General features: G+C 36.7%; 2 protein-coding genes across 3 annotated transcripts in view; one reads left to right on the forward strand and one right to left on the reverse strand.

The window, feature by feature from the left end:
* LOC121434066 (centromere protein P-like) overlaps positions 1 to 27,542 on the reverse strand; it is a 190,271-nt gene that overhangs the window by 126,301 nt on the left and 36,428 nt on the right. The gene's annotated exons all lie outside the window — the stretch shown is intronic.
* Positions 5,802 to 24,850, forward strand: LOC121434065 (mimecan). Of its 2 annotated transcripts, none has more exons than XM_041632858.1 (7): positions 5,802 to 5,905; positions 6,896 to 7,113; positions 9,093 to 9,186; positions 15,890 to 16,048; positions 17,535 to 17,737; positions 21,581 to 21,676; positions 23,513 to 24,850. In XM_041632858.1, exons 2-7 carry the CDS (start codon positions 6,940 to 6,942, stop codon positions 23,681 to 23,683), a joined length of 897 nt encoding a protein of 298 aa, XP_041488792.1. In that variant the 5' UTR covers positions 5,802 to 5,905; positions 6,896 to 6,939; the 3' UTR covers positions 23,684 to 24,850. The 2 variants fall into 2 exon arrangements, with proteins under 2 accessions (XP_041488792.1, XP_041488794.1); XM_041632860.1 differs by having other exon boundaries at positions 23,538 to 23,662.

Below are 27,542 nucleotides of genomic sequence, written 5' to 3' on the forward strand. Positions count from 1 at the left end.
GGCAAATAACAAATATTGGTGAGAAGATAGAAAGACTGGTACCCTCACACACAGCTGATAAAAAATACTGTAGTTATTTAGAAAGCTCCAGTTAGGTATGAATCAGCATGTCTACTTCTAGGCATATGCTCAAAAGAACTAAACACAGGTTCATACCAAAGTTTGCTCAAGACCATCCATAGCAGCATTATTCATGAGTACAAATGAGAAAAACAGTAGCTGGGTATGGTGTCCCAAAGCTGTGTAATCTCGGCACTTGAGAGGAAGTTCAGGAGTTTGAGATTCTCCCATATATAGCAAGTTTGAGACTTGCATGGGCTAGACCCTGTCTCAAAATAGAACTGATGACGGGGTTTCCTTTATAAGTAATAAAATTTTCTAAAATTATTGTGATGATTATTATGTAACAACTTGAAAATACTAAAATGATTGAATTTGTACACTTTAAGAAGGTGGAAGAACTGAATGGGAATTAGTGTAACAAAGTATTTTAAAAAATCATGCAACTTGTTCTAACCCAAGGCATAAGCAAACAAAATGATAAAAAGTCAGAGATGATAAACCAGGTAACCATGGTCACAATAACTAATTTCTGGCCTGGACCTGGTTAAGCAGCTGAGACTTCAGGAAGAAGTGATCCTGTGATGTAGCAGGAACTAACCAGTGGAAGTAGAGACTAATGTAGAACAATGTAAAAAAGTAGTAATTACTTGAACTCTTGCACAGTTAAAAAGTAAAAATTCTCAATTTTATTATGTCTAGAGATTATTTCTTCATTTCTTTCTGTGGACAAAATTTTAAAAAAACCTCTTAATAAATGTAAGTAAATTGTCACAAAATCCCTCATGTTCAAACCTCTGAGGATGTAGGTCTACAATCTTTTTAGTATTATTCAAAAGTGCCACAGTGAACTCAAACCAACCTAAGGATTTCCTAGTAAACATAAAGCAAATAAAAAACTAATTGCTTTTCCTCAGAAAGACTCCTATGTATGCATCAGACACAGAGAATCATCTTGGTGTTTATGAAAGGAACAGAAACCACGAGAATTTGCTCTTCACACTGGAAGGTGGGTGTTTGATTAGATTACAAAAAAGGCTAAACCACTTGTAAGGACTGACAAGTATGCACACCAAACCAAAGAACCCAAGATTAGTCAACAAAATAAACAGTTGCTTTTAGAAAGAAAATAAAAAGGATCCTTCAGAAAAAAATAATATGCTCACAATAGTACTGTTGGAAAACATCTAGCCTGCATGTATCACCTAAAGCACAGATTTTTAACTTATTCCTCAATTTAGGGACTACTAAGCTGAAATACAGATGCATGCAGATCACATAACACATTTAGCCAGTTCCAGGAGGGAAGAAAGCAGAAAAAAAAAATCCTCATCTCTTTTTAAACTTGTTTGTGTTATAAAGAATTACTCTCTCCCCAAGGGCGGCTGGAACTAAAATCCTGGTTTCCTGATTCAAAATGCATTTTCCATCTAAATCTTGGAAATAAGTAAAAGAGCAGCTGGAAACAAAATTAGATCATAACATATAAAGCTCCAAGTTTCTGAGATGAATATAAAGAATCTCATGCCTAGTTTAAGTAACTATTTAGTAGACCAAGCACTGGTATAAGTAGCAAGATGTCACGCACACATCTTTCTTCACTGTAAGTGCTCAGGTTGTGAATACACTATACACAAAGATAAAATACCTTTTTAAAAAAGCACCAACGTGTCCTCACATAATCTTCTTCCCCTTTAGTCTATTAGGCACTTACACTATCATGTCTTTCAAGGGAACAAAAGATCTATGTTCACGTAAACACATGAGAGTTAAGAAGACATGCTTGCTATAAGGTCCGAGTCTAATTTTTTTTTTCCTTTTTTTCTTTTTCGAGGCAGGGTTTCTCTGTAGCTTTGAAATCTGTCCTGGGACTCACTCTGTAGACCAGGCTGGCCTTGAACTCACAGAGATCCACCTGCCGCCTCTGCCTCCCGAGTGCTGGGATTAAAAGCGTGTGCTACCTCAGCCCAGCGGATTCTAAAAAGTTTTAAGTATCTGGCAACTCAGGAGTTCTCCTAGGCTCGGTTTTTAAAAATAATTTCTTTTTGTTTATACTTATAACATCCGAGTGTCTGCCACATATGTGCAGGTGCCTGAGGTAGTCTAAAGAGGGACTTGGAGTCCCAGGTGGTGGTGATCTGCCCAAGTTGGGTGTTAGAATCCCAATTTAGGTCCTCTGGAAAAGCAGCAAGTGCTCTTAACTGCTAAGCCATCTCTCCAGCTGCCAAATGTTTGCTCACGTATCTAATAGCTATAGCGCAAACTAGGTGATGGCTAGCCTTTAGTTTTCTTAAGGCTTTTGTTTTGTTTTTATTCTAGAGATAAACTCTTGTTGTGTAGCCCAGGCTAGCCTAGAATTAAACAAACAACAAACCTGCAACCTGCCTGGCTCTGCCTCTCAGTGTAGGGATTAAAGACAGGTTCTCCCATGATTGGCCAATGGACTGTGCCTCCTTGGGCCTGGAGAGGTGGGTCGATGGTTAAAAACACTTGCTACTCTTCCAGATGATCCATGTTCAATTCCCAGCACCCACATGGAAGTTCATGACCTTAACTCCAATTCCAGGGCGTCTGACCCTCTCTTCTGGTCTCCTCAGGTATCGAACTTTCCCAAAATCGGGTGAGGTCATACCAAGGGAACCAAAGTTTTAAGAAGTCTCACAAGTACTCTGACTTTAAATCAGTTTCCTATGAAGTCAGTTGATGATGTTGAAGATGGAGAAAATAACAACCCACTAGATAGGTTATGGTTTCTGTGTACATTTTCTCTCTTCCTCCTTCCCTACCTTGCTTCTTATGCTTAATTTCTTGTCTCCGCAACCCCAGCTTTTTTTTTTCTGAGAAAAGGTCTCACTATGAGAACTTTGGCAGAAACTTAAAGAGATCTGCCTGCCTTGGCCAACACACACACAAACACACACACGCACACAGTGTGCCGGCATCTGTTTTTAAAAGCAGGGTCTCAAATAGTTCAGCTGGCTTAGAACTCACCCTGTAGCTGTGAATGACCCTGAAGTCCTGATCCTTCTGCCTCTATTTCACAAGTGCTGGGGTTACACAATGCCTGTTTTATGCATAGCTGGCAATGGAACTCAGGGCTTCCTGAATATTATGCAAACAGTCTATGAACTGAACTACATGCTAACCTGAAAACTCAGCTCCATTCAACACATTTTAATTGCTTACTGCTGAGAAACAATTAGGAGGAAGCACCTGGCTGATGAAGCACCCTTGAAAAAATAAAGCCCCTATAAGGCTCCAAGGGTAGCACAGCAGAGTTACCTAAACGAATGTTCTAGAGTAAATTCTTACTAGATGAATATCTTATCTAAAGCATTTGGAAGCTTTCATGTTTAACAGTGAAAATAAAGAAATTTTCTACCAGAATGTAGTATTTCTTTCTGAAATGGAAAACAACCCCAGTTTCAAACAGTGCTATAGGGAACTGTATACAAGAACTTTAACTTTCCTTAAAGAGAGGTTGAACTTAGCCAGGTGGTAATGGCACATGCCTTTAATCCACCACTATGGAGGCAGAGGCAGGCAGATCTCTTGTGGGCTTGAGGCCACCCTGATCTACATAGAGCTAGTTACAGGACAGACTCCAAAGCTACAGAGAAACCATGTCTCAAAAAACCAAAAGAGAGGGGAAGGAGAGGAGAGAGAAGAGATTATGTCATTCTCTAAAGTTTTGTCTTTGTTTTTGGTGGGACTGGCAACATACAATAGTTTTAGGGGTAGGTTAGCTTGGCCAGAAAGACCATTTTTTTACACGACTTAGGATAGAGAACTAGTCACCTGAAGAGTAGATTCAACCACAGGCATACTCTAGACTCTGTTATAGCATCTCCATGCCTGGTTTTTATGTGGAACTCTGCCCTGCTTAAGCCACAACTACTGGCTGAACTTTCTTCAGTGCGTTCTTACTTCTTTTAGAGAATTGAACTCAGCTCTTCTGTAAGAACAGTAAGTAGTCTAAGTACTGAGCCATCTCTAACATTCATGCTCTATTTTAAATATTTATCCACATTTTGCTTTGGGAAAAATGAATTGTGACATTAACTATTAAAAGCATTAAAGAATAATAAAAATAAAAGTACTTTGTTTTTTAGACAAGGGCTTTGCTATGTAGTCCAGTCTAGCCCTGAACTTTCCTTCCTACCGTCTCTTATTCTCAAGTGTGTGATTACAAGAATATGCCCAGGGGCTGGAGAGATGGCTCAGCGGTTAAGAGCATTGCCTGCTCTTCCAAAGATCCTGAGTTCAATTCCCGGCAACCACATGGTGGCTCACAACCATCTGTAATGAGGTCTGGTGCCCTCTTCTGGCCTGCAGGCATACACACAGACAGAACACTGTATACATAGTAAGTAAATAAATAAATATTTAAAAAAAGAAAAAAAAAGAATATGCCCAGCAAGTTTTTCTTTAGGTTAAGTCTTTAAATGTTAAATTCATTTTACATATTAACTACATTTCCCCCCTCCTCCCACTTCCTCCTGCCTCTATCCACTCCTCTGAGAGAGAGCCTTAAGCCTCCCATGGGGAGTCAACAAAATCTGGCATATCAAGTTGAGGCAGGACCAATCCTCTCCCCCCTATATGGAGGCTGAGTACAATATTCCACCATAGGGAATGGGCTCCAAAAAGCCAGTTCATGCACCAGGGATAAATCCTGGTCCCACTGACAGGGGGCCTACAAAAAGACAAAGTTACACATCTGTCACCCACATTCAGAGGGCCTAGGTAGGTCCCTTTAAAGATGCCTGGATCATATCTACACTATTACTTTATAGTTCTGTTTTTTTAAGACACAGTTTCATTATATAGCTCTCGTTGGCCTGGAACTTGCAGTATAGAACAAACTAACAGAGATCTTCCTGCCTCTACCTCCCAAGCGCTGGGATTAAAGGTGTGGACCACTAAACTCATCAGCCTCTACTTTAGTTTTTCAAAATTAAATTTAATATAAAGTTTCATTCAGTAAAAATTTTTGCTATTACAAATTTATAAAATCAAACTTATTTTTAAAAACTATTTCCACACTCCTTTTTTTGTTTGTTTGTTTTGTTTTGCAACAAGCATCTCACTATGTAACTCTGGCTATCTTGGATTGTGGAACTTAGTACAGAACAGAGTACTACTCTCACTGGGTAGACCGGCCAGCCTCGAATTCACAGATATCCATCCGCCTGCCTCTGCCTCACAAGCGTTGGTATTAAAGGTGTAGACCACAATGTCTGGCTGTTTTCCCACTCTTATGAACTAAAATAAAGGAATTAAAAACTAAAGGACAAAACTTAAAAATAATTTGGGTTAAAACTTACTTTACATATAAATTTCTAATGTGCTAATTATAGTAGGAGAACAAAATCCTTAGTTTTCATTGAATTAACAACAAAGACTGGTTTGGTGGTCCATTTTTCAAAAGTGTTTTATATACCAGAAAAGCACAGAAACAAAAGTATGATTTAAAAAATATATCATTTCTATAAACTAATATTCGCTAAAAGATTAGTGCTTAATATACAAGGTAAAAGAGATCGGGACTCCAGTGTGCTGCAGCAGCCAGCCCTGGTGCCGCAGTTTCAAACATCTTCAGCACATTCTCTCATACAACACCCTGCATTTCACCCCAGAGGAGGAATGCTGGCAAAGATATGCACCACATGGGATCTGCTGTTGGATTCCACCACATGGAATTTAAGCTGTTGGGCCCTGAAACTTTATTCAGCAGTTGGAAACCATTCCACAGCGTTGCTCCTTCACCCTCCCACTTGGGACTAATGCACAGGCATGAGCACCTATTGAAGAAAACCACACAGGACTTCAACCAGTGACTACGGTAGGCTTGTTTCTCACATATTAATTTAAATACTGTGTGTTAAAGTGTGATTCTAAAAGTCTTAATAAATGTAAAGTCATTTGTAGTGTTTAATTTTCCTTGAATAATTAATTTTCAGCAATACTTTCATATCATTTTATAACTTTAACATTGATGTAAATAAGAACTGGAAGTTACAAACCCATTTTATTTTGAGATTTCAAACCCTGGCTATCTGACAGACTGGCATCTGCAGTGCAGCATCAGCACCTCTCAGCGACTGTGTGTACTTAAAAGCTGTCTGAAACGTGTACTCAGCAGTTAAAGATCACTGGTGAACCTCAAAGAATCTTTCCAGGACATTCTCCAAAGTTCCTCCCTTAAAGTTTATGTGACCCTAGTCTGCAGTGGTACTGCTGCACTGTTCATAGTTTAAGCTTTAAAAGGCAAGATTACTAATTAAACAAGATAACCCGCTACATTTACAAAACTAGAGAAACTTTTATTATACACCACTTAAAAGTGTTACTGTCTACTTTTTATGATGTTAAACTTAAGGTTTAAGTTTTAATCCTTGCCTCAGACTGCTTCTTTTACCTCAATATGGATCAAGAGTTCCTTTAAAGCAGCAATGTTGAAATATGATATTTTTAACTCCACATGACACAGGATCATGGATCTTTGTGTTAACCATTTATATTGCCGGTATCCCAAGAAGACTTTGACTGCATACAAATACCCCTATTCAAGGCATTCGATTGTTAGTAAACCTAGCAATAATTCTTAAATTTCTTGATAGGTAAGAAATAAAACTACTTTCTGAATTTTTCAGAATCTTCACTGGCACATAAAAAACTGTTAGTATCTAATTAAGAACCGCTAAGGGTTAAATAGTTGTTCTCTATCCCCTACTGCATACACAGTGCCAAAATATTCTCCAAGCTTTTAAATATTGCTTCGATAGTCTGCAGTTTTATTTCCAGGGGGGAAAAAAGAGCTTTTGTTCCACAGCTATCAGGTCACTAGTTACTTCCAGTCGCTGTGAGTTTGCTGAAATGAAGACTGTGCATTCTACACTTCTCCTGCTACTGCTGGTGCCTCTGACACAGCCAGCACCACAAACTCAACTCGACTCACATATTAACTATGAGTATGGAACAGATCATTTGGAAGAAACAAAATTTAGCCAGGACTATGAAGATAAACACCTGCATGGAAAAAATACTAAGGTATTTTATTTCTACTTTAAATTTATATTCTAAAATGATACTCATTTAAATGCATATCTTCCCTTAATTTCAATATTTGATAAGGAAAGGAGAAAGGCATTTTAATATTTAAAATAATTGTATTTTTCAGATATACTTGATTCTTCAATTAACAAGTAGTACCAAATGGTAAACAAAAAGTAGCTAGAGAAATAAAAAATTAAAATTTAAAACATTAAGACTCTGATAGCAGCAATTTATGCTAAATAATGCTACATAATATCCTATAGCTGCATGTTATATTGCCTCAGAAATAAATTAAGAAAATATAAATTATCAGCTTATGTTTACAGAATTCAGAAAAATACAGTCCAAGGAAGTAAACATAAAAATATTTATTGGTTATGCATGCCAATTACATAGAATACCAACAAGTAAAAAACTACAATTATTATGGGGATTTGTTTTTAACCACATTTAAGTTTAGACTCTACTGATTTATACCAAAGATCTGTAATGACATGCCACTGAGTTATGGTTTTTATACCACAATGATACAACCTTCAAAGCAAAGCAATTACTTGTGGTTTTTTTCTGGGTATACAGAAATACTGGGAGGAGAAGGAAGTTAACATAGCATAAAACTATATGCTGCCCACTGTGTGTGATGCACACATACACTGGAAAATTAGAGTCAGATACTTAATAATATTCATTGCTTTAAAAGTTCTTTTTTACCACAAATCAGAGAGTTAAGATTTTAAGATTAACCAGTCCAAATGCTTTCCCCTCCTAACTCACAATGAGCTAATGTTAATGCTACAGTTTCTTTTTTCCAAAGGAATGAGTTAAGATGCTAGTATTATTTCTACCTACGGTTATGACAAAACAGACAAATTTCTGTATCAACAGTTTCAAATTAAAAATCAAACAAAACCAAAAAGGTTATAACCTATTGTCTTACTGGAATGATCTGAGTCTATCAACTAACTGCAAGATACTTTCAAAATTCCTTAAACCTTAGAGCTTTCTGCTTAACTACATGGAGCTTTAAGCAGTTTTCCATCAATATAAACGTGTGGGCCAATATTTGTGTGAAGTGGAGAACTCAATGGGGTAGAGTGATGTTTAGGCAGTGCACAGATGGGAAAATGAGGGTTAACGGCAAGGTCAGGAGCCCACAGAGAAAACATGGAGCAAGCGGGGAAGGTAGAGGGAATAGTACCCATATAATAAATTATAGTCTACTAGCAGAAAACACATTCTCTGGAAAGAGGACAGAGATGAGATGACAATCCCCAGTTATACAGTGTTAACAGCCTATACCAATGGCCTGATCAGGTAAAGAAGCAGGATAAAAGGATCCATCCTAAGGCCAAGGCAGGATGCCAGAAGAATTTATTCAGTACTTTATGTTCTACAGCTATGCTGTTGCTCAGAAAGATTGACACCGAGAAGAGGAAATCAGTTCATATAAAGAATGATAAAGAATAGTTCCACATATGAAAAACTTTCATTCACATTCAGAGAACTATCTCCTAACCTCACACCTAGAAATTCAATATATTAAATATTTATCAAATATTGAGTTCAGTCCATGAAAACAAAAAAAGCTGATTCTCTTACTCAGGAGTGCATATCCATCCTACCTAGAGTAATGACAGTGTAATTTAATGAATAATGAAATGGAATTATGTATAAAATCTTAATGGAGGGCTGAGATAGCTTGTCACATACAGTCTCTTGCAGCCATAAAACCCCTAGGCCCATATAGTGGAGAGAACTAACTTCTACAAGTTGTCCTTTGTTTAATATGTATGTCACATACATATAACATGAATACATATATACATACTTATATATACAGACATACACATATAAAACAAAATCTTGATGAAATACATTTACCAATGACTATGAGGAATGCTTGTGATCCTTCCAGTTTACAGGCAGATTCCTGTCTTATTACACCTGATAACAAATTTCTAATTTTACAATAGGAAAAGGAAACCATGATAATTCCTGATGAAAAAAGTCCCCAGTTACAAAAAGATGAGGTTGTACCATCATTACCCACCAAGAAAGAAAATGATGGTAAGTATGAACAATCTATCATCTAGTAGTTTTGTCTTTTTGTTTTGTTTTCTGAAGACAGGGTTTCTCTGTGTAATAGCCCTAGTTGTCCTGAAACAAGCTCTTGTAGACCAGGCTGGGCTCGAACTCAGAGATCTGCCTGCCTCTGCCTCCCGAGTGCTGGCACCAACACCAGCTGGCCATCTACTATTTTTGAAAAGCATCTTTTAAAAGATACATACAAAGACATTTTATTCCTTGTTGTAATCAAAAGTTGTCTCAAGGCATATATACTGAAATTTCCTCTTCAATGGTAAAGTCATTATGGCTACATCGGACGTGCTCATTATCTACCATTGTACACTGTGAGGGAAAACTGTGGACTAGAAAACATTCAAGAACATTCAGCAATTTGTCTAAACCTATCCATTTAGAAAACGTTTATTTTTGTTCACATAAAAAATAAATTCAAAAGCCTGGCATGGTGGATTTATTAATCCCAGCATTTTGGAGGCAAAACAGAGAGACCTCAATGAGTTCTAAGTCAGTCTGTTTATGTAGCAAGTTTCAGGTTAGCAAAGAGTACATAACAGGCCTTGCCACAAAAACAAATCAATTCAAGAAAGAATTAAAGGTTATTTTTTAAGTACAACCAATAGACTTACAACCAATATAATACAATCAATTATTATCTTCAAGACACTTGGGGAACCCAGGGATGTGGAGGCATACTGTGCGAAGCCTTAAATTCAATGAATAGCACTTTAGAAAGCAGCAAGCAAGGAAATGCAAAGTAGAGAAACATGACTCTATATAAATATCTACAATGTCTGCTTCAATTAAAATAACAGGAATATTACTGCAAAAGAACAAGCTACAAGCCATACTGTACAGTTCTTATATTTGATTTATTCTTGTTAAATAACATAACATGGTTTCACATGAAAGCATGAAAAAAATCCACCCACACCAGCTCCTGTCTTGTAAAATAAAGTTAAAATGAACTAAAACAGAAAACACATCCTCAAAGTCTGGCAAGTATTTTAGTAAAAATGGACTTAAATAATCGAAAAGATTCCTTTTCTTGGAAAGAATGCCTCATTATCATAAAATATCATTATTCTCTAAATTCAGAAAAAAAAGACAACCCCACTAAAATTACTAAATTTTCAATAATGCTAGGGAAGTGGATTCTAAAATGCTTATAGATACATAAAGGAACAACGAGAGTACAGTTGTGGAAACACTGAACAGTGCCATACAAAACACATTTAACATGTTGGGGATACTAGTAGAAGAACAAAGACTGTGGACACAGAATCAAAGAGTAGACACAAACAGAAACACAAAGACATTTAGTATATAATTAAAGCAAGAAAAAGTACTCAAGCACTCAACCACTGAGGGAGAAAATTTTAAATAATTGAGTGTAGGAGAACTAGATAGCCATTTGGAGGGAGATAAATTAGATCCATTTTCATAAAAAGAAAAATAAACATAACCATGACCAAGGATCTAAACAAACAAGATGGGACTGGAGTGATGGCTCAGCAGTTAAAAGCACTGGCTGTTCTTCGAAAGGAAACAGGTTCAATTCCCAGCACCCACATGGCAGTTCACAACTGCCTGTAACTCCAGTTCCAAGGGATCTGGCACCCTCACACAGACATACATTCAAGCAAAACTCAATGTACGTAAAAAATGAAAAGAATCTTAAAAAACAAATAAACAAGCTGGGTGGTGGTGGCACACACCTTTAATCCCAGCACTCAGGAGGCAGAGGCAGGTGGATCTCTATGAGTTTGAGGCCAGCCTGGTGTAGAAGAGCTAGTTCTAGGAGAGGCTCCAAACTGCAGAGAAACCCTATCTCGAAAAACCAACCAACCAACCAACCAAACAAACAAACAAACAAACAAACATACAAGACGAAGTCTTACAAGTAGTAGCAGACAGTTTGGGAGTGGGATGGCTCAAAACCCAGAAATTTCAACAAAAAACATTTTAAAAATTACTTCATAAAACTACAGAAAATAAAAAACTTTTTTTTCAATTTTATTTTATGTACATTAGTGTTTTGCCATGGGTTTTGGATCCCCTGGAACTGGAGTTACAGACAGTTGCGAGATGCCATGTGGGTCCTGGGCACTGAACTCGGGTCCTCTGGAAGAGCAGTCAGTGCTCTTAACCACTGACTGAGTCATCTCTCCAGCCCCAAGAAAAAACTTTTACATCATAGCAAGAACCATTGTTCATGCAAATATACACAAAGCAGAAAAATAAACAATATTTTTAATTTTTAATAAGAATATATTTGGAAGACTATTAACAAAATGACTTTAAAGTGACACTAAATACATGAAAAGATGTTCAATCTCACTTTTAGTTAAAAAATAAAAATGAGGGGTCTGGCTCAGTGGTTAAGAGCATTGCCTGCCCTTCCAAAGGTCCCTTCCCAGCAACCACATGGTGGCTCACAACCATCTGTAATGAGGTCTGGTGCCCTCTTCTGGCCTGCAGAATATTGTATACATAATAAATAAATATTTAAAAAAAATAAAAATGAAAATTACACTGAAATTCCATCCTTAACCTGATTTTAAAAATTGAAGACAAATTATCAACATATAACATGATCAAGATTGTATAATAACAAATATTTGAATATACTGCAAGAAGAAATGTGAATTAATACAACACTTCTAGACAGGAATGTGACAGTATCTAACAAACTAAAATAGATTTACTTGTTACTTTTTTTAGGGAGCGAGCAATGCTTGAGATCAAAATCAAGGCCAATCGTGTGCAAAGGAAAGCACTGCTACTGAGCTACATCCTAAGCCCTATATTTACTTTTCAACGCATTTTATAAATTTTACTCTGAAGACCCATATCCAAAATAAAAAATACAAATGTAAAACACTAAAGTACTATTGGCAATTACAAAATACTACAAATAACTCAACAGCCCAAACAATGAACAAATGATGGCACAGCCACCCCCAAGGAATACAATGCTGTTATAAAAAGAACAAGGAAAGGCTAGGGCTGTAGCTCAGCTAATAAAGTGCTACCTTAACATTCAGGAAACCTTGGGTTTGATCCCCAGCATCCACTACTGTTCACAGTAGTAAATCCTTGCAATTTCAGAAATATGAAATGTAAAAGTAAGAGGATCATAAATTCAAGCTCATATTTGATTATACAGCATTTCAAGCCAGCCAGACTATCTCAAAAAAAATAAATAAAATAAAGCAAAATAAAAGAACAAACAAAAAAGTGAAGAAGACCTATAAGAACATGGAGTGATGTCCAGAATACAAGTATGCAAAAAAAGGAAACCATAACAGACTATTTCTAACACGTTGCCTTCATATAAAAAAATATCATTTTATAGCCGGGCGGTGGTGGCACACACCTTTAATCCCAGCACTCGGGAGGCAAAGGCAGGCAGATCTCTGAGTTCGAGGCCAGTCTGGTCTACATAAACTAGTTCCAGGACAGTCTTCAAAGCTACAGAAAAACCCTGTCTTGAAAAACCAATATATGGCCGGGCGATGGTGGCGCACGGCTTTAATCCCAGCACTCGGGAGGCAGAGGCAGGCGGATCTCCGTGAGTTCGAGACCACCCTGGTCTACAGAGCTAGTTCCAGGACAGGCTCCAAAGCCACAGAGAAACCCTGTCTCGAAAAACCAAAAAAAAAAAAACCCAATATATGTATGTATATGTATATATATGCATATATATATGATTTTATAAAAGAAAATTTTAATAAAAATACTTTTTTATTAAACAGCTTACATACAGATGTTAATTTATGTTAAAAGAAACACAGAAGAGGGAATTTTCTAAAAACTGAGAAGGATTAAAGATTTGGCTAAGTGGTAGAGCACTTGCCTAATATGCGTGAGGCTCTGGATTAAATTTGGAAATTTAAGGCCAGTTACATCAAGGAAATAAGTGAAATCATGAGTAGAAGTGAGGGAGAATTGGGATGTGATAAAGTTCTAGTTGTGAGTATATAATTTTTATGTAGTCTTAATTTTCAGAATATTGTTTCATATAAGCAAAAAACCACATGTAAATAAAGTCAGTAAAGACAAACTTATAAAAACAATAGAAATATAAGCATTAAAACAGTTAATTATATTGTGAATTCATAACATAGTAAAGAAAATAAAAATCTAATGCAACTAAATCTTAAATGTAGTATTTCGATTATAAACCTTGAAGTTAAAGAAAAGCAAATCAGAAGCAGTCATGCATTGCTTAAAGACAAAAATTGGGCTAGTGAGATGGTTCAGCAGGAAAGGCACCAACACCAAGTCTAATAACCTGAATTTGATTCTCAGGATCCGTGTAATGGAGGAAGATAACCAACACCCCAATTTGTCATCTGATCTCCACTTCTGTAGTCACATGTGTGTGTATGCAAACATAATACACACAAAATCTTTTTTAAAGTACTGCAAAACAGACACAGGGCTACATTGCGTTTTATACTATACATTAGGTGATTTATCATGTAAACACTATAGACTACTTACACATATCTAGATGGGACAGCTTATTTTATATCCTAGGCTATATAGTGTGAATGTGCATATGTATATGGAGGTGGGTGTTAGATATGAAGGAAAAGGTGAGACTAAATTAAACACAAAGGAAATTGTTAACAAGAGATCCTGCAGATGCAAGATACACAATGCTGCTGTTAGAATAACCCAGCAAGCCAGGCAGTATGGAGCACACTTTTAATCCCGGCACCCGGGAGGAAGAGGCAGGTGGATTTCTGTGAGTTCGAGGTCAGCCTGGTCTACAAGAGCTAGTTCCAGGACAGGCTCCAAAGCTACAGAGAAACCCTGTCTGAAAAAACAAAAAAATAAAATAAAATAAAAATAAAATAAAATGATCAATGGAGGATCAATGTTCTGGATTAGTACTTTCCAACAAGCTTGAGAGCCTATGTCCTATCCCTGCAACTTATCCTGGAAGGAAAAAAATGGCTCCTCCTAGGTGTTCTCTGACCTCCATAAACATGCCATGGTACATCCTCCCCCCCCCAATAAATAATGGTAAGACAACTAAAAGAACATATTAGAGTACTATACCAGGCTTTTATTATATGGCCAAGTAGTTGCTGGCAATGTGTTGGTAATTCAATTAAGAAAAATAAAGTTTCCAAAAGTAATATTGAAAACACCAACAGAATAAAGAATCTTGCTTATTCCTGATATCATATTTAAAAGTTTACTCTAGGGTCTGGAGAGAAAACTCAGTGATTAAGAGCACAAGTTTCTCTTCCAAAGGGACCCAGATTCAATTGCCAGCACCCACATGGTGGCTTACAAATATGTGTAATTGCAGTGCCTAGAGGGGTTTGAAGTCCTTCTGATCTTTTTAGGCACCAAACATGTGTGGTGCACATACATGCATACAAGTAAAACATTCATACGCATAAAATAATAAATATTTAAAAAGTTAATTCAAAATGTTCAGATTTCTTTTAAAAAGTTTAAATTTCAGCCGGGTGGTGGTGGCGCACGCCTTTAATCCCAGCACTTGGGAGGCAGAGGCAGGCGGATCTCTGTGAGTTCGAGACCAGCCTGGTCTACAAGAGCTAGTTCCAGGACAGGCTTCCAAAACCACAGAGAAACCCTGTCTAGAAAAACCAAAACCAAAAAAAAAAAAAAAAAAAGTTTAAATTTCCAGAACAAAGGATAGCACTGTAATGACTCCTAAGATTGCCATCTTAAATTTAAAAGTTCATGCATTGAAGGTAAGAGAAGTGGAGAGGGGATGACCAACCAAGGAAGCACTCTGGGTATCTAAATAAGAGCCCAAGTGAAGACATTCTAAGTGAGACATTCCAAGGTAGGATCATAAAACTCCAGCAATGACTGATTTTCAAGTTAATGGTTTGTTCCTCTCACTTGGGATTTCTAAAGTCAATAACTATTGTCATCTATTTGAAAAATGTTTTCAACACATCAAACTTGAAAAACATCAAACTTGATAAATCAATTCTTAAATTCTGCACTGTAGACTCCATTTATTTGTTTGTTTGTTTATTTATTTATTCATTGTTTTTCGAGGCAGGGTTTCTCTGTAGCTTTGGAGCCTGTCCTGGAACTAGCTCTTGTAGACCAGGCTGGCCTCAAACTCACAGAGATCCGCCTGTCTCTGCCTCCCAAGTGCTGGGATTAAAGGAGTGCGCCACCACTGCCCCGCCCTTTTTTTTTAACATTCAAATGAGGAAAGGTAGCCTTCCATGAGGTCAGCAATTAGACAATCACAGCAAAATAGAAAATAAAAAGGGGGCCAGCAAGATGGCTCAGTAGGTAAGCCTGACAATGTGAGCTTAATCCACACAGTAGGAGAGAACTGTCTCCTGCAGGTTGTTCTCTGAGCTTCACAAACCTACTGTGGTATGTATGCACCCATAGATTTACAAACACATACAATAAGAATAAATAAATATAAGAATAAATAAAAATAAGTAAATAAAATATGTTGACTATGGACTATGTAAAATTCTGATGAATTATTATGCTCAATACAAGATAGCAGTTGGTTATCACAACTATCTTTCCTGATTTACCAATGATTCTGTAACATACCTTTCCAAATCACAGCATTCATTAATTCATTATAACAATAACTTTACAATCAGATGATGAATTTTTTCAAATGAGCTTATGCTTACAATTTTGTTTCCTAACTTAGAAATGCCTACATGCCTGTTGTGTGTCTGTTTAAGTGGCTCTGTCTACTGTGAAGAAGTTGACATTGATGCTGTGCCACCATTGCCAAAGGAATCAGCTTATCTTTATGCACGATTCAACAAAATTAAAAAGCTGACCGCCAAAGATTTTGCAGATATGCGTAAGTTTAAAATATAAAAGCACAAATTTCTGTTTTTCACTTGCTATATTAAGTCAGCACTATTGAAGCATTCACGTATACTACATACACTTCAAAAAAAACAATCTTTTTCTTACTAAAAGAATCTTCTTTTTATACAGACTTCTGTGATCATTCCTTTTTTAAAAAATATTTATTTATTTATTTATTTATTTATTATACAATATTCTGTCTGTGTGTATGCCTGCAGGCCAGAAGAGGGCACCAGACCTCATTACAGATGGTTGTGAGCCACCATGTGGTTGCTGGGAATTGGACTCAGGACCTTTGGAAGAGCAGGCAATGCTCTTAACCTCTGAGCCATCTCTCCCACCCATGTGATAATTCTTTACTGTTGATTTTGCTATTCCATCTAACATAGGTATCATCTTAAGACCAATACTTCAAAATACACACTATCTTAGGCAGTACATAGTACCAGCATGACCAGGAAGCTTCTCCAACTGACTAGACACTTTTCCACTTTTACCATAAATACACAAGCGGCTTTTATTTTCCTTTTCTATTGTTTATTTATTTATGTATTTATTTATTTTTATTGTTTTGTTCTACTTGGGATCTCATTTCCCATGTGCTAGAATTACATGGGAAAAGTTCCTTTTCTTCAACTTATAACCTTTCCTTCCTTCCTTCCTTCCTTCCTTCCTTCCTTTTTTCTTTTTCCCCAGACAGGGTTTCTGGACCTTGTTCTGGAACTCACTTTGTAGACCAGACTGGCCTTGAATTCAAAGATCTGTCTGCCTCTGCCTCTCAAGTGCTGGGATTAAAGACATGCACCAACCACCACTGCCTGACCTAATTTATAACTTTTAAACCTTGCTACATATTTAAAAATATCTGGAAAGGAAGCTGGAGAAATGGCTCAGTGTTTAAGAGCATTTGCTGCTCTCTCTGTTTGATCCTCAGAACCCTATATCAGGCAGTTTACAACTACCTGCAACTCCTGCTCCAGGGTATTTGATACCATTGCCTGGACACTTCATAGGCACCTGCACTCACACATGACTTACCCACACACAGATAAACATGTGTACATAATAATTAACAATCTTTAAAAAAAAATCTGGAGAACAACTTTTTAAAATACTAATACCCCATGAAATGCAACCACATTCCTTGGATGATTCAACAGAAACGGTTCTGAAACAGTCATGTTTAACTTTTTCTCGGATCATTAGTAATCAGCTTCTTGGCTTTCTAATAAAATTTAACTGGACTAAGGTATTGTGGTCAGCATATTATTAATACCTCAGGTTCAATCTCCAGCACCTCATGAAAGCATAGCTGGAATTACACAGTATCAGGCTATAGGTTAGAGTACCAATACTGCAAGATGAATTTGACTGAGTTACTAACTGCAAATACTATCCTGGGCCTTGAACAGAAACTTTCCTCCAGTCTACATAATGAGATTCTAACATCTTATTTTTTATTTATTTCTGTCAAGCTAACTTAAGAAGACTTGATTTTACGGGAAATTTGATAGAAGACATAGAAGATAGTACTTTTTCAAAACTTTCTCTGTTGGAAGAACTTACACTTGCTGAAAACCAGCTAGTAAGACTTCCAGTTCTTCCTCTGAAGCTTACTTTATTTAATGCTAAGTACAACAAAATCAAGAGTAAAGGGATTAAAGCAAACACATTCAAAGTAAGTATTCCATGGCATGACAAAACACAATGTGAGTGATGATATTTTAAGTTTTTATTACATTTATTTATTGTGGGTATTTATTCATTTTGTGTGTGTGCACATACCAGGTATACCTGTAGAGGTCAAGGATAACTTTTGGAAGCTGTTTTTTCCTTCCACTTGTGGGTTCTGGTCATCAAGTTCCAACACGTGGAATGCAGGTCATCAAGCTTAGTAGCAAGAATGCTGACAGAGGAGGCATCTCACTGCCACAGTGATAATATTTTTTAATTGGTGCTTATTTTCCTCCCATTCTGCTCCTCTACTACTTTTGAGGTATATTTCTATTCAACAAGATAAGAAGTGAAGAGAGCTATAGCTGGCATTTACCCAGATCAATATTTCAGAACTTGGAACAAAAAGACAAACATTCCACAAAAGAACATTGGGTTAATGTGTGTTTATGTGTTGCAGAGGGGCTGGCAGCATAATTCGTGGTAGAAAGAATGCTTAGCATGCTTGAGGACCTAAGTTCACCCCAGCACCAAACATGATCAAATAAGCAAAACATGTATACCATACATGTATCATACAAAGACATAGAAATGGGTGTCTTCTGTCAATACAAAGGAACATTTTTTATATTTAAAAGTAAACACTATTATCTCATTGTTTCAAAAAATTGTATTCTTCCTATTAACCAGGAATAACTGGTATCTTTTATATTTAACTTTGGTAGATAATATAGCAGTGTTCCTCAAAGAATAAATCAATAATTCCAAAAGAATGGAAATGCTCATGAAAATTGAAAAAAGTTATCACCCCAGTCCAGAACTTCCATAAATATGATATAATCACTCTCAGCCCTAGGCAGGGCAGAGAAGGTAACCTCAGGCAAAAACACGAGATGCTCAAGCTACTGCTGGCAGAAGACAACTTTATTCAAAAGGCAAGATGTGAGGTATGGTGGAGCATGATGGAGGAAAGAAGATCTATGCCTTTAAGGCTAGCATGGTCTACACAGCAAGTTCCAGTCAGCCAGGCTATCTAGTGAGACACTGTCTCAAAAATAAAAACAACAACAACAACAACAAGCACAGCAACAAAAGAGACACGATCTCACACACATGAAATTGCAACCACCCAGGAGCCTCAGGCAGGAGGATCTAAAGTTGAAGACCAGTTTAGGCAATGTCACAAGAGAATTCCTAATAGAAAAACCTAAACTAATGAAATTTTCATTTACGCTAGTTTATGTAATTATACAAGTTTGACATTTATCCACAACTGCCTGTTTAAAAAATATTTCCTAGCTAGTCGGTGGTGGCACAGGCCTTTAATCCCAGCACTCGGGAAACAGAGGCAGGCTGGTCTCTTGTGAGTTTGAGGACATCATGGTCTACAGAGCGAGTTCCAGTTCAGCCTGTTTCACAGAGAAACCCTGTCTTAAAAAACAAAACAAATAAAAAATATTTCTTTTTTCCTTATATTTATATTTCCTTATATTTTCCTTACATTTTATATTCAACATTATAGGGTTTGTTAGTTTTGTTTCTGTTTTTGTACTTACAGTATTTATCATTAAAAATTTATAACTGATAGCTACATAAAACTGTATAATATGTATGGTTAAGGCATTTTCAGAACATGGCAAGATGATCTAAAGAAGCAAACCCTTAACAGGGGCAGGGAAGTGTCTTTTGCACACTCATCTATACCCTTTGTGGTATAAGATAATACTGCTCAACCAGAAAATCTCGAAAAGAAGGCTGAATCAATGTAACCTTTGGGGGTCAGGCCAGGTAGTAGCATTTTTGGTATTCTGAAGGCTTCACACTTTTCTGTTGATTAGAACTGGATTCAGGAACAATGTTTGTAAATGTAAATACAAAGATATTTGGAGAAAAAGCTGATTTTTATACTATTAAAAATATCCAAAAGATTGATTTGCTGTTGATATCATAAGCAATGTTGGTGGTTTTGTTTTTAAATAAGGGATTCAGAAACTAAGGGTTCTTTACTGACTTTACAAAGCAGACTTGAAGATGGACATAGTGGTACACATACCTGTAGTTCCAACACATGAGAGGCTAAAAGTAGGAGGACTTTCAGTTTAAGGCCAACCTGGTCTATACTGTAAGGCCATGTCTCAAAATACAAACAACATAAAACCAGAGCAGACACACTTTCTAAAAACAAAATATAAATATACCTCGTGCGCTAGGTAAATGCTTCAGCATGTAAAGGCACTAGCCTGCAAAGCCTGAACACCCAAGTTCCACATCACACATCTCCAATCTTTTAACTCTTAAAGTGAGTTGGGAAGAAGAGATAAGAAAATTAATAGACATTCATGGGCCACCTAGCCTGTGGTGCAGCATCAAACACAAGAAGAGCCTGCCTCAACAACCTGGAGGGGAGAAATGACTCCCAAGAGTTATCGTCTGACCTCTGCAAGCAGATGCACATGTGCACAAAAACACATGCGCCATTTTTAAATTTAATTTTGTAATTTAAAGAAATGAATTTAAGTAGGGGAGACTTTGAATAACTAGCAGTGACAGAATGTTTAGAGCAGGACATAGAGCAATTCCTTGTGGTCCAAGCTACTTGGAAAGGTAAGGCAAGAAGATTGCTTCACTAATAGGTGAAGGCCAGCCTGGGAAAGGTAGGACAACCATGCCCATCTCAGAAAAAGAAAGAAGGATGGAAGGAAGGAAAGAGTAAACAAAGAAAGGTAGATTTAAATATTCTGGATTTTAAAAAAGAATATTGTGCAAATTGGCATGAAAATGATAAATTTGTCTACTTTATTTAATACCTTATGGTTGCAATAACCCTAAGTACAGTATCAAGTTACTATAATTCAAATAAAAGCAGTCCCGGAAAGACAGTTGATGTCCATATGATGTAAAGGGAAAATGTTTATGAAAGAATTAAGGGGTGGGGAGATGGCTCAGTAGGTAAGGTGCTTGCTGTCAAGTTTGACAATCTGAGTTCAATCCCCAGGTCAAACAGGAAGCAGAAAATCAAATGCTGTGCGTTGTCCTCTAACTTCGAATATGTGCACTATGGTTTATGTACACAAGCACATATATACATAAAATATTGAAGATTAAAAAAAGATAAAAGATTGAAATAATAGCATAGGAAAGAAGAAGCAGGCGGGGCATAGTAGATGTAATCCTAATATCTGAAAAGCTGAAGAGGGAGGATGGTAAGCTTCAGGGTAGTTTAAGATACATGGTAACCCCCCCCATCATAAAATATGACATGGTAGCACAGGATGCATATAAAAATTAGGAGTAACGTCACAGAAAAGTTACATTCTGAAATCATAGCATGCAATCATACATAGTAATGAGTTACTGATTATAAAGAATATTCCAACATAAACCCCTCACGGGAAAACATATGTCATGTTAAATTGCATGTTTGGCAAAATGCTTTGGGAAACGGCATCTTGTTAAGTACCATCTCTTAGGAGTAGCCATTTTTCTAGGAATATGTAAAACTTCTATGGAAAGTTCAGGAGTTGCAAAAAACTTGAAGCATTCAACTATCAGTCAACACACAGCTGCCCTCTAGACAAATATTAAGGGCTGAGTATTCCAGGATGAGATAAATGTCAGAAAAATGTGGAATATTCAATAGAGTGCTATTAGATATCATAATTTTTTAAAAACCAAAAACCCTATTCATGAGGCCAAAACCCAATAACAATCAAAGCAACAAAGTACCACTCCGAAGCTGATACTATTGAAACATACTACATCAATACTGTTTTTAAAGTATATATTATTTGAATAATATGAAGAATGCATAGACCTCAGTGACATTGAACTTTTTTTCTTTTAATAGAAACTGAATAAGCTCTCTTTCCTCTATTTGGACCATAATGATCTGGAATCTGTGCCTCCTAATTTACCAGAAAGTCTCCGTGTAATTCACCTTCAGGTACAACTGTTCTTTGTACAATAACTAGCTTTATTTAACTATGGGGCCATGTTTATTACTTAAGAAACTTATTTATATGTCAGTTATGGTTATAACACCAAAACAGTGTGACCACTTAATGTCTATATAAGAATTTCAAGTCCAGGGCTGGAGAGATGGCTGGCTCACAATCATTCGAAATGAGAACTGGTGCCCTCTTCTGGCCTGCCGGCAGACATACAGGCATACTGTATACATTATAAACAAATAACTCTCATTTAAAAAAAAAAAAAAAAAGAACTGCAGGTCCAATCCAGAGTACACTAAGTAGATCGATCGGTCTAGGAAGTATAAAGTCTGTTTAAGCAGAATACACCTTTCAGCACCTCCCAGTCTAAGTAAAGTTGAGGACTGACTACAAGGCCTTACCTAAAGCAGACAAGCATTCTATCACCAAGCATTCACATTTTTAATTTTTATTTATGGCAATATTCTGCTCCTTATTCCTCAGGCTGCCTGACTGGGGTGAGAAGGGGTGAGCATTAGGCATTCACTGTCTATATAACTGAAACTCTTGGATCTGAGGTACATGTTAAAGGCAAAACCATTGAGCATGACAGGCCACATAAGATGGGATGCCCATGTAGTGTTTTGTGGGTTTGTTTGCTTTGACATCCCCAGAAGAGGGGATTCCCTTGATGGTGACCACAATGAGGAAAATGAAGAAAACAACAGGCACATAAATAACCAAGCAGAACTGGAACATACAAAGGAACCACAACCACATTAGTAGAAATAGTGTTGTCTGTTCTAACAGGCCAAATTCAAGAGGTATCTTTGCTGACACACCTGTGACACATAATGTGCAGTGTTTTCTAAATACTAACCAATTCACCACCAGCAGCTGAGTATTCTAAAATTCAATTCTGATACCTCTGAGTCTATGGAGACCCCGTAAGTCCACGATTCAGTCTGATAACACTGTTCCCTTTGCAGGTACAGTATGAAGCATGTGTTGTTTTGTCTTATCCCTATATTGCAGTTTTCTAGAGTGGTCACTATGAGTTACCTCATTATTATAATTCCAAGTCCTGAAAGACACTTCTATCATCCAAGAAATTCTAAGTTCAATTTCTTTATGCCAAAATCTTCTGGGACCCAGGATTACTCTCGAGCTTTCTGTAGTGTGGTGGAGGCAGAAGGAAGGGACAGAAGCACAGAATAATGGAGGCGAAACAACCCGGGCAATCGGCCAGCAACTGACACAGGTGTTATGTATCTCCTAGTTACTCCGAACACAGATTTGAAGACCACTGATTTACGTTTCTTTCTCCAAAATAGTAGTAAACTCCAATTTCTGATTTATGTTTCTTTTTCCAACTAGTGGCAGACATGTACTTTTGGAGACATTTTATCTCATTTTACAGGACAGCATCAAGCGGGCATTGCAAAAGTGAAAAAAAGTGAAAAGGAGCAAAGGTTGATATCTCAGCATCACAAGAATCTCAACTTCTTTTCACCTCTTTAAGGAATATTCAAACACACTGTATCACTTTGAGTTAACACATTGGAATAGGATAGTTTCTTTAGCTTGCATGTTTCTATTTATATTCCAAACAGGACCGGACAGAAGCAATTTGGAAAAATAATGAGTAGACTGTTAATCCAAAGCAATACGGTACACTTAAAAATATGTTTAGGTTGCAAAAGAGAGTGTCATCACAGTGGACTAATATTTTTTAAATATTATCTCTAAAAGAAGATTCCATTTTAGGCAAAATATCCTGTGTAATCCTACTGTATAAAATACAAAAGGTTGATTTTAGATTTCTGAGTATTTTTTCTTTTATTTTTCAGTTTAACAGCATATCTTCAATTACAGATGATACATTCTGCAAGGCTAATGACACTCGTTACATCCGGGACCGAATTGAAGAGATTCGCCTGGAGGGCAATCCAATTGCTCTGGGAAAGCATCCAAACAGTTTCATTTGCTTAAAAAGATTACCTATAGGATCATACTTTTAAAAACCATCAATGCAGTGTATAATCTAAACTAGTGCACCTAATGTCTTAAAGGAACATAAACATTAGCTTACTATTCTCATTTTATCTCACTATTGTAGAATTTTATGTTTAATCAATGATGTCCAAAATTCTTACATGTTTTTTTCTTACATGTTACTATAAAAATAATAATCCAGACTGAATCTCTTAGTTCAAAACAAAATGATATGAAACTAAACAACATTAATACCCCTTGTAGTTTACACTACACTACATCTAAACAGTGTCCTTTTATATAAACACTCACATAAGATCCACCATTCCCAAGACTAATGAAGTAAGAGAATGCCAAGAAACGCTGAAATGTTTGTCTTTCTTAACATTTATTGTATTTCAAAAGCATTTAAGGCGACGTTCCAAGAAACTGTGAAAAGCCAAATGTTCCAAGTGACCGTCCATTGACTTTATGATTCATCAGCATTCTCCATGAAGCAGAAATCTTTTCTGTTACGGCAGCTATTTTATTGTATTTCTCATTTAGTCTAAGAAAAAGGGTAGCCACATCTAGGCAAAACTTTCCAGTAAAGTAAAATTTTACTCTTTGGTATAGAACCAATTTAGAAAAGTTCAGTTTTATGCTTTGTGATCACACGGATAGTCTTTAGTCAATTACTTAAAAAAAATTCTAAGAAAAAGAATCAAAATTCTACTCATTTTCTCGGAGAGTAATAAGAGCCCTTCACTCTAAAGATTCTAAAACATTAAATGAGTGTAAACTTTTCACAGTATAGGAAGGATTTCATCAATAAATTTGTTCAAATATAAGAAATTAAATGAAGTCTATTGTGTTGTGCTGTACGTAGAGCTTCAGCTATACATATGTTCACTCAAACTGCACACTCACAATCCGCCCATGAGCACCACTTCTCAATGGCCATGATTTCCAGATACATGGAACAGAGAAACCCAACCTTCTGTCTAACAGTGATGACTGAACAATGCAGATTAAAGTTCCTAAATTAACCCTCAGAGGAAGGTGCATATAGTACACTCACAAATATTAGTCTATATATTACTTTGGAGTTGAACATAAAATTAACAATGTTTTAGAAATAACTATCTTTTATATACAAAAGTACCACTATTAGGCTGGGCGATGGTGGCGCACGCCTTTAATCCCAGCACTCGGGAGGCAGAGGCAGGCGGATCTCTATGAGTTTGAGACCAGCCTGGTCTACAGAGCTAGTTCCAGGACAGGCTCCAAAGCCACAGAGAAACCCTGTCTTGAAAAACCAAAAAAAAAAAAAAATACTAATAAAATAAAAGGTACCACTATTATTTCCATTATTGGGTACATGTTAGAATCTGCATGCTTTTCCTAGAATACTCAAGCATTTGGTGTTTTGCCCCAATGCAGACTGACCCCTTCCTCTCTCATGTTACGGCTGACCCCAGACAAAACTTTTCATTAAAGCACTTGTGACCTATAAGGCAATACTGATTACTCTAATAATGTTTACTAGTTCATTCATTTTGATGTTAGTTATAGTAAATTTATCCCACTGTGTCATTTTCTGTGCATGCCTCAGTTTCTCTGTGACTAAACACTCACTAGGATTACTGAAATACAGTTCTACCTTTTACACTTGTATGGTACCTAGTAGTACATTTGAATTAAATATGCAATAAACATTGTAAAATCTATCGAAATAGAAGGGTACTGCTTATATGGGAAAAAACAAACTAGTATAATCTAGAATAAATCAATGGAAATAGAGTGACAAGGCTGAGACAATGGGCGATATACAGGAACGTCCTTTAATTTAATGACTTTCAGAAGAAAAATATACTCATATACACATGCATACAAACACAGTTTGGTATTTTAGGGGTGTGTATTGTTCTGGGGTCTGAACACAGTGCCTTATACATTTTGGACAACACTATTGAACTCTATTCCCAGCCTTCTATATTATTTTTGTAATAGAATTTAATGAGAAAATACCATTAGATAATTATAATTTTTTTCAAAGTTAAAACTAATGGTTTGGATGAAATTTTCGGGAGAAAGAATATTGCTAAAAATTATAAATTATGGAATTTACTTAAATAACTTGGATTTTGAGTGAGACTACTTGAATATAGGTAGCTTATATCTTTGTTACACACCTTTGTACGGAAAAATAAAATAAAATCCAGAATGGACCGAGGAAAACAACACAAGTAAAATTATTCTTGATTCTACTCTATAATACAGATATTTCATTCTTGACAATTATAACTAAAGAAATAGTCTTAAAATTAAAAAAAATCATAACAGGATTAGTGCTGTGGAATAACTTTTTTGTACACTGTGAAGATTTGTCACTTGAATTGGTTTAATAAAAAGCTGATTGGCCAGTAGCCAAGCAGGAATGGGCAGCACAACCAAACTAGGAGAATGATGGGAAGAAAGGGCAGAGTCAGGAGTTACTAAGAGACATAGGGGGAGCAAGACATACTGGAGGACAGGCAAAGCCACAACTCATGTGGAAATAAATAGATTAATAGAAATGTATTAATTTAAGTTGTAAGAGCTAGTTAGTCATAAGCCTGAGCTCTCGGCCAAGTATTTATAATTAATATAAACTTCAGTGTGTTTGAGAGCAGCTGTGAGACAGGAAAACCCACCTACAAACTGGTGATGTGGTTCAGAGGTTAAGAGAACCTACTGCTCTTGCATAGGACTCAAATTTGGTTCCAGCACTGACAACCCCAGTGTCAGGGACACCAATACCCACCTCCTTCTGGACTCAACTGGCAATGCACGCATGTGGCATACATACAAATGTGCAGCCAAAAATTCACATACACACTGGGCGGTGGTGGCACACACCTTTAATCCCAGCAATGGGGAGGCAGAGGCAGGCGGATCTCTGTGAGTTCGAGGCCAGCCTGGTCTACAAGAGCTAGTTCCAGGACAGGCTCCAAAGCTACAGAGAAATCCTGTCTTGAAAAACCAAAAACAAACAAACAAAAAAAACCCAAAAAACCAACAAACACATTCACATAAGATGAAAATGAGATATTTTAAAAATTATTTACACCTTACAAATATATAAAAATACATAAAAGCAAAAGACATAGGTGGTGGTTTAAATAATAATAATTCCCATTGACATATATTAGAATGCTTAGTGAAACTGTTTTTTTTCTTTTTTTTTTTTTGTTTTTTCGAGACAGGGTTTCTCTGTGGATTTGGAGCCTGTCCTGGAACTAGCTCTGTAGACCAGGCTAGTCTCGAACATACAGAGATCCGCCTGCCTCTGCCTCCCGAGTGATGAGATTAAAGGCGTGCGCCACCATTGCCCGGCTGAAACTGTTTTAAGAAGAATTAGGAGGTATGGTCTTGCTGGAGGAGTGTTGTCACCGGGGGTGACCTTTGAGGTTTCAAAAGCCCATGCCAGGCTAACTGTCTCTCTCAAGGCCTGCACCAGATGTGAGCTCACAACTACTCCAGCACCATGATGCTGGATAATGGGCCTGTTACCATTCTCTCTACCATGATAATGGACTACTTGCCCTCTGAAATGTAAGCAAGTCCCCAATTGAATGTTTCCTTCTATAAACTGGTCGTGGTGTCTCTTCACAGCAATAGAACACTAAGAAAACATACATAAAAGAATAGACACCTATGTTCGTGGATCTGGAAATGTTATATTATTAAGACAATAAAACAATCTCGAGATTCAATGAAATCCCTATGAAAGTATCAATGATTTTTTTTTACAGAAGCATAAAAATAATCTACTCTAAAATTTATATGGATTATTTAAAACCCCATATAAACAAACAAAAAAATCTTGAAAAAGAAGCAAGAGAGTAGACTCATCTACTAACT

The sequence above is a fragment of the Microtus oregoni genome, unplaced genomic scaffold (genome assembly GCF_018167655.1).
Source record: "Microtus oregoni isolate MIOR12 unplaced genomic scaffold, Mior012 000042F_ref0000377, whole genome shotgun sequence".
In the NCBI taxonomy this organism is placed as follows: Eukaryota; Metazoa; Chordata; class Mammalia; order Rodentia; family Cricetidae; genus Microtus; species Microtus oregoni.